Source organism: Epinephelus fuscoguttatus, linkage group LG4, assembly GCF_011397635.1.
Source record: "Epinephelus fuscoguttatus linkage group LG4, E.fuscoguttatus.final_Chr_v1".
Lineage (NCBI taxonomy): Eukaryota > Metazoa > Chordata > Actinopteri > Perciformes > Serranidae > Epinephelus > Epinephelus fuscoguttatus.
The window spans coordinates 10,613,840-10,621,804 of record NC_064755.1 but is presented as its reverse complement, the minus strand read 5'-3'; the positions used below and the strand labels follow the sequence as shown (position 1 = coordinate 10,621,804).

At 43.2% G+C, this 7,965-nt stretch overlaps 1 protein-coding gene across 1 annotated transcript; it reads right to left on the bottom strand.

The window, feature by feature from the left end:
* Positions 1 to 646: 646 nt before the first annotated feature.
* On the bottom strand, positions 647 to 5,772 carry LOC125887880 (ras association domain-containing protein 10-like). The gene has a single exon (XM_049574977.1). It carries the CDS (start codon positions 5,285 to 5,287, stop codon positions 3,845 to 3,847), a length of 1,443 nt encoding a protein of 480 aa, XP_049430934.1. The 5' UTR covers positions 5,288 to 5,772; the 3' UTR covers positions 647 to 3,844.
* Positions 5,773 to 7,965: the final 2,193 nt, after the last annotated feature.

Below are 7,965 nucleotides of genomic sequence, written 5' to 3'. Positions count from 1 at the left end.
ATGCTGCTGTTAAATATTTAAAATGTAATTTATCATTGCTGCAAGCACCACAAGTTGGGTTCCATTCACCTCCATTAATTTGGCTGCATGCACAAACCTCAGAGACAGATGTCACAAAGCTTTGTCAAATAAAACCCAAAGAAGTCTGCGTAGTTAGACACCAGTTTTTTTGTGATTTGGTTGAACTGACCCTTTAAGAAACCACCTGAGGAACGTGTGGAGGTATGTGTTACTAAATGGTAACTTGAGCCGCACAGCTTTGCTCTCTACATCCAGGTCTCTGTTTCATCCTGTCATAATTAATGCAGCAGTTCATGCAAGAGCGATCAGGAAGCAGCAATTAAGCATAACTATGCATGACGAGTGTGACAGGATAACAGGAGCAGAGTAATGCGCACTTTATAAAAACCACACAAATTCACACACACCTTTCAATGTCGAGCGCTGCGGCCTAGAGGTATGCATACTATCTTTCCGTCCAAAAACCACACATGAAACGCAAAACTATGTGTGGAAAAAAGGTTTAGCCGAAGGGGGGAGTCGTCTCTTAACTGTGGTGTAAAAACACTGAGCTGCTCGCACATAAAATGCTCTCAGACATGTCAGTCACGCCAAATAAAGCCACACTACAAGTCAGATAGGTTTTGCTCTTTATTTCAACACAAACAGTCATGTGTAATAATGTGCTGACTGGCATTATGATGCAGCCACAGTGCATCTGAGAACTCTTGCTGTAGCCTCAGAGTCGCTAATCTAGAGTCATCTATCTTGACATAACAGGCTGAATCTCATGGACTAAGCGGCCCAAATTGTCCCTGATCAACAACATAAATTAGCTACACATAGGTCATTTTGGTATTTGGATACAGCTAACAGCTAACTCCACAGAAACAGCATCATCGGTCACTTCTAGGTGTTACAAGGTTATTCATTCTCACCATTTTACAGTTAGACAAAGTCAACCATGTAAGATCTGACATCACAACAGCCTGACAAAAATACAGAGAGATTTAGGATGAAAGATGATCTTAAAATAATGTACTCTGATATCTTCTGTTTAATTTTCTGTTGCTTATTGTCCATGCAGTTCTTGGAAGAGCGTAGCAGGAAGAAGAGCTAATGCTGCTTTGCAGCAACTTTTTCCAGGATGTAAAAAATGAGCTGAGGCTTAAAATAGTTCCCTTAATGTCACAGTAGTCAGAGATACGGGGGCTGTGGGATTACTAAATGGGGTCATTTCTCACAAAAGCATCTTAAAATCCAATCTTACAGGTGTTTGTACTCACAGTTGGGCTCAAATCACCTGATTCAGATGTTATCACTCTGATACATAGGCACTGCTAGTGGTTATCAGTGTTACAGATAATGTTTAGTCAGCTCCTGCTACACCAGGTAGTATGTTTAGAATGTCGTTATCAGCTGTTAAACAACTGTGTTTCTTGTTATACAACATGTATATGAGCTGACGTTGTCACTGGGAGATGGAGGGGATGATGGATGGTGTGACATCCAGGCGAGATGGCTGCCAAGCTGCAGACCTGTTCGAGACCAACATACAACAACACCAGCTGTTCCTTAGCGAGACATCAAGGCGTTTCCAGCAGCATTTCTGTCCCCAAGGATGTCATTGTTTTGAAGGTCACAAGCAAGTCTCAAGTCTTTGCGTTTAAGTCTCAAACCACGTCTAAAGTTAGGACAGGCATGTCTCAAGTCTTAAACTTTGCGTTTCCACTCCTAAGCAAGTCATACTGTGCTCTTTAGCAAATATAGTGCTAGTATTGATACATTACAGTTACAGGTATCAAGATATCAGGTACGTATATTCAAGTCAAAAGACTCAAGTCACAAGTCATTGGCGTTAAAGTCCAAGTTGAGTTGCAAGTCTTGTTTGATTTTGTTAAGTCAAGTCCAAAGTCATCAAATTCGACTCGAGTCACTCACTTCTGCTGATAACCACTACTAACATTTTTTTAATAGAGTGATAACATTTGAAATCAGTGTTTAACTGGACAGGCCTGGCAACATTGTAAAAACTTACATAAAAGGACATGTTTCTAAATTAATATAGCATTTTTGTGAAACTGGGCATGAGAATAAGTGCATCATCAAGTGATCAGGTGAGTTAAAGATGAAAAGCCAAGGAGGCCAAAAACTTAGCTCCAGATGAAACATGATTTTGGACTTCTTGGTTTTCCATAGATCGTTGAATGAATTTGTTTATCAGACAAGAAACATATAATCTGACATTGTAGATAATGTGTAATCTGTAAATGTAGATCTACTGTGCGGGCTCACACTTGTATTCCAGGTGTGTTTGTCTTTCTTACACCATAACGATAAAGCCGTCCGTCTGATAGAGGGAATAATTCCTTGACTTGCACCTGGATGTAAGCGTGAAGCTTTTCTCATCTGCTTTTTGATTGTGGTTGATGAGATGCTTTTGCGGAGAAACAAGCCACCCAAACAACAGTCTAACCAATGTTTAGTTTACTTGTCATGAGGCGTAACAGTCAGCCTGTGAAAACAGTTGTATAGTAGATCCTGTTACTCTGGATGGAGCACTGCAAAGTTTAATTAAAGATCCAGTTGCATTGTGGGAAATGTAGCATTTGGTGGTTTTGGAGCTTCACTCATACTAGGAGCTAAAAATCAGAATACCTCAGTCTGTGCTGCTTAAATTTCAACCATTCTTTTCTCTCTCTTTTTTTTTTACCTGTATATAGTCTTTTTTTGTTCTCTTCAGGTGTCTGTAATTATACAAAGAATCTGTGCAGTAAATCACTCTTTGCTTGCTGAAATGCTCACAGCTCATAGAAATATGTTACTTTTGATGAGAGGTTGAGAGTTGACTTTGTCTTGTTTGAACTGTCACAAGCCAGAAAGGTTGAGAACCAATGAAACGGCGACGAAAGAGCTGCAATGACAACAATTAGGAATCAGATATTTAATGTTTAAATCCAACCTTTGAAAGCTGACCAGTGCAGGACCCAGCTCTGACGTACTGTTAAATAAATAGGGCTTTTTGTGCTTTAATGACATTCACTCTTTAGCCTACACTGAGGACAATATCAAGTGATCTGCGCTGCTTAGCCAGCAGGAAGTGAGTGTTTCAACTCTAATCCACAAAGTCTGCAGTTTTCATTTTTCCAAAAACTGATAAGAGTAGCAGTATTTTGACTGGCTATGATTTCTGTAAATGTTCATCTCATTTTGAAGAGGCTGAGGTGAATCTGAAGCTGATCTCACCTTCATCGTGCATTTGTTTGACTGAAAGAGCTTTCACAGCACCTTGACCTGACTGTATGTTTAATGTTTACTGTGCATTAAGGTACACTGGATGATGACCTTTTAAAGGAAACCTGTCTGTTCATGGCTATTAGGCCTACTTACAGAGTCCAACACTCAGCCTCACCTTTCAGTTGCTTCAGCAGAAAAGTCAGACTGTATCCTGACAAAAGCAAGCTGTGATTAACTCTTTATAAACCTGTGATCAAGTTTACCTTAACGTTAGTTTCGCGCTGAAAACTACAGATTACAAGTGGCTTATTATAATACTCTTCTAGGCTATTTCTCTTAATAAGTGGTACTTTTTTGACTCTCTCATGGAAGTCAAAGGTCAGCTATGGAGCAGCATGGCCTATCAAACCTCTCTACGCATGCTGTCTCTCCTAGCTTATTGTGCAACTACATATAGGAATTATTGCTATAGAATTACAGTGTCCGGACTGAGGTGCATTTTGGGTAGGGAAGATCATACCCCAGTATTGCCAACACTGATTCTCTGCCCCTGAGTTTGTGGCTTTGAAATGCATAAAAGTCCAACATGCTTCCAAACAAAGTGAGTCTATACCAGTGACTCGCACACAGGTGGGTTGTCCGAGTCCTGGCTGTGCATGGAGCTCAGACCTGTGTCCGAGTCCTCATCGTTTGTGTTGCAGGCCTTGGACAGACCTCTGGCCTGCTCCACCCAGACGCTGCTCTTCTCTGCTGACTCCGGCTCAGCCTCAGCGCTCACTGCACCCAGCTCTGCCTTACCATCATCAGTCAGTGTGTTATTCGCCTGCTCTATCTCCATGGTCTCAACTTTTGCAAGTAGGTCCAGAAGTTCACTCTCCCTGGTCTCCCAGAGTGCCAGACTCAGGTCCAAGTCCCCCCTGATGGAGTCCAGGTCCGTCTTCAGCCGCAGGCCGATGTACAGACTAGTGTCCAGCTGCGTTTTGATCCTCTCCTCCTCCAGCGCGAACTCGTTCTCAGACAAACTTTCCACATCTGTCTCCACAGCAGGAGCGCCAGACGCTGCCAGGCACATCTCCTCACAGACGCTGTCTGTGTCCTTCGCCGCCTCCGCTCCTTTCTCCTCCCGCCGCCGCTTCATCCACCGCCGATTCAGTTCCTCCTGGATCTCCCCGGTAATGCTTTCCACGAGCGCCTCGCGCTCCGTCAGCTCCTCCTGCAGCCGCACCACCTCCTCACACCGGCGCGCGTACTCCTCGAACTGCGCCACCGACTCCGCTGTGCACCGCGCGTCCTGCCGCTCCGCTTTGCGCTTACAGTCCGAAGGAACGGAGCCCTCCGCGGAGGCGTCCACCATGTATGTGTCCTGCACATAGTTCACCCCGTGTCTCTTGATGCGGTCGAAGTGCACTTTGGCCTCGTACCTCTCGATCTCCCGGTCCAGCTCCTTGATCCTCTGGATCTGCTGGCGGATTGTGTGGTCCTGCGAGATCACCAGGTGAACCAGCGTCTCCATCTTCTCCACGGAGCCCTTATCTTTAGAAACAGCCTGCTCTTTCTTTTTGTTCATCTTATCCAACTTCCTGAAAGCCTTCCTGACTATGCGCCTCTGCTTCTCCTGGGATAGATTAGCGGCAGCGGCCGCGGCGGTCCAGCAAGTCCTGGCGGTGCCCTTCAGCACCCCGCCCGGACCGCCGCTCTCCCGGCTCTGGACCACCCGGGCCTCGGCGCTGCGGGGCCCGTTGTTGGGCAACGAAGCCTCGTTCTTCACCAGGACGAAGCGGACATTCTCCTGCTCGTCCCCCCAGGCGCTCCACAGACGGAGGATTTTGGTCTTGTTGGGTAAAATCCTCTCGAAACCTCTCCATTTCTCCACCACGCAGTAGGACTGCGGGGAGCCGGACAGCATCGCTGCCGAGGCGCCCTGCTGCAGGTTCTGGTCCTCCAGCAGGACTTTGACCACGTCGGCGCAGGTGGTTCGCTTCGTCAGCCCGGAGACCAGCTTCTCCTCCCGGCAGACCCACACAGAGATCTTCCCCTCCTCCGGCTCCATCTCAACCAGAGAAAAAGTTTCTACAACGTCAGTGTGTGTGTGTGGAAACTCAAAAAGTAACGGAGATGAAAGTAGTCTTTAGATTTCTGACAACATTTGAAGTTGACTTAAACCTTAATTAGTCCTCTGTGGGAGAAACTGAATCAAAACATTCATCCAGAAACAAATCCTCTGCGCTCCCGTCGCTGCTTATCAGCTCCTGCTTTCAACACGCTCAGTCCGACACTATAACCTTGTTACGCCTTTTGAAGGATTGTCAGAGTTGTCCACAAAAATATTATTTCCATTCATATTTTCCCAATGGTCTGTTCCCGGGCTGCCTGCCGGGACTTCATCCCTCTCTCCCGGGCAGATCGATCTCAGCCCTGCGCACTGCTCCGGAGAGGAGAGGAGCGTCCTTGTGTCAGGACAGGCTGCTCTCTGCTGTGTGCGGGACAAAACAAGAGGGTGCTGTAAGGCTGGGACACGCCTCCCCCCACTCCCCCTCTCTGTGTCTCTCTCTTTCACACACACACACACACACACACACACACACACACACACACACACACACACACACACCCCTCCTACACAGGCAAACCTGGACTGAGATAGTGAGGCAAACATGCAGTAGTTATTGTTGAGTTTGACGTCACAGTGAAGGAAAGGTTTCACTGCTGCTAAATGCCTCATTTTACAATGAGTGTTTTTTTTTATTGTTTGGGTTTTTGTTTGCAAAGTTAATGTATCCATGATCAGTAATCCCAGATTCTGCTTTTAATCTCTGCCATTTACACACTTGTCACATGACTTTTATAATTAGACGTAGCTATCATACTGTGCCTGGTGCGTCTTCAAGGTAAAAGATTAGTGTTTGCATTTCTTAAAGAATGTTATGTAACATTGTGGATCTCGTACATCCGTTGCATACAAGTCTTTTAAACTAGTAGGTACTGTTTTAAAAGTGTACAGTCCGTGGTTTTCCAGGCCCTTATCAAAGTCTTTTAACAGGCAGACCACCCATTCCATGTTCAGCAAGTCCAGGTATTCCTTCAACTAAAGTCCAAAGCTCTTTCCAGTTTAGAAGAATTAGTCCTGTAGCAGATAAGCAACCCAACATTCATAGGCGGACAACAGTGACTCCAACATTATTATCCTATGTCAAGCCCAGCAAGCATGCTTTGGGACACACTGGGAAATTAACATAAAAAAAACCCTCTGACATAAAAGATATGGCTTCTAAGCAGAGAGTTGAACAGCTGGACAGTCCCAGAGCAAGTGAAATAATGAACCTCGGCTGCCACAATTGTGCCAGCATTAATCAGAACATATGTCATCCATCTTGAATAATCTAACAAGAGTAATATATGCTCTGCACAGAATCTTACTTGGTACTTGTGCTTTGAGTATTTACACTTTATTCTCCCTTATACTTCTACTCCACCACATTTCGTGGGCATATATTGTAGCCTACTTTTTACTCCACTTTGTTTGACATGTCAGCACAATCTTATAAAAAAGTATAAAGTAAGTATAAGTATAAAGTATAAAGAGAAAGATAGTGCATGGAAGGGGTGGATGGGTCAAACAAACATGGACATTCACGTCCTGTGTTAAACCAAAAGTCAACATAATTACACGACCTTGCAAACTTAATGTCACTATAAAGTACTTTACGCAGGTATTTTACATAACTACACAAAGTATGCATGTTTACCTCACTTATGTCCCGAACATAGTAATTTTAACCCAAAACATTATCTATTCCTGAACCCAACCAAACACTGTTCACTGTTCATAATAGATTTTGCATTGGTATTGTTTGTGTGTTGCCAGCATGTCATTTTAACACATTTTGTGCCCACGACCCCATAATGCGTTGTTAAGAGGTCGTGTCCATCTCACGTATTTCTGTGAGGCTGTGTTTAACATGTGTAGTTGCAAATAAGTCTGGATATAGTGTGTTTTCATGCAGAATTCAGGATCAAGTTACACAATATGATGCATGTATCTATAAACATGCATCATATTGTGTAACATTTTTCAGGCCAAGGACGCCTAAGCTGAAAGAGACGAAGAGGAGGAACTGCATATATATGTAATTTAGTTGTATAAACTGGTCCTACAATAATGTGTAAGGCAGCCTAAAGAGCCATGTATAAAAATACTTTTACATAGTGCACATAAAACAGAGCTATTAGAATAATGATTATTTATTGAACTACATTTTTATAAATCATACATTCATTTGAGGATTCATGTAGTAACAGTTGTTTTTTTTTATGAATATGTTTGTTTATCTTTGCTGATCATATGTTGGATTCATATCAATGTGTATTTTCAGATGTATAGAAATTTAATAAAACAACTTAAAAAAAATATCAAACAATATGTTGACACCCCCCTGCAGTAACTCGGAGGACCCCACAAGGGTTACAGACTCCCTGTTGAAGATCCATGGTGTAAGCTGATATTTAAAGTACCCAACTGTGTATAAAGCAGTATATTAAAATCAGCTCTACCTACAGTAGTAAAACGCAGCTGCATCAATAAAGCTGACTTATCCAATTATAATAACACGAATGAGAAGAGGCCATTCTGTGTAATTATATTTGTTTTCTTACACTTATGTAATTATACTCAAAGTAAATTTTTGAGTGCAGAATTTGTAATTAAGTATTTTTCCATTACGAATTAAA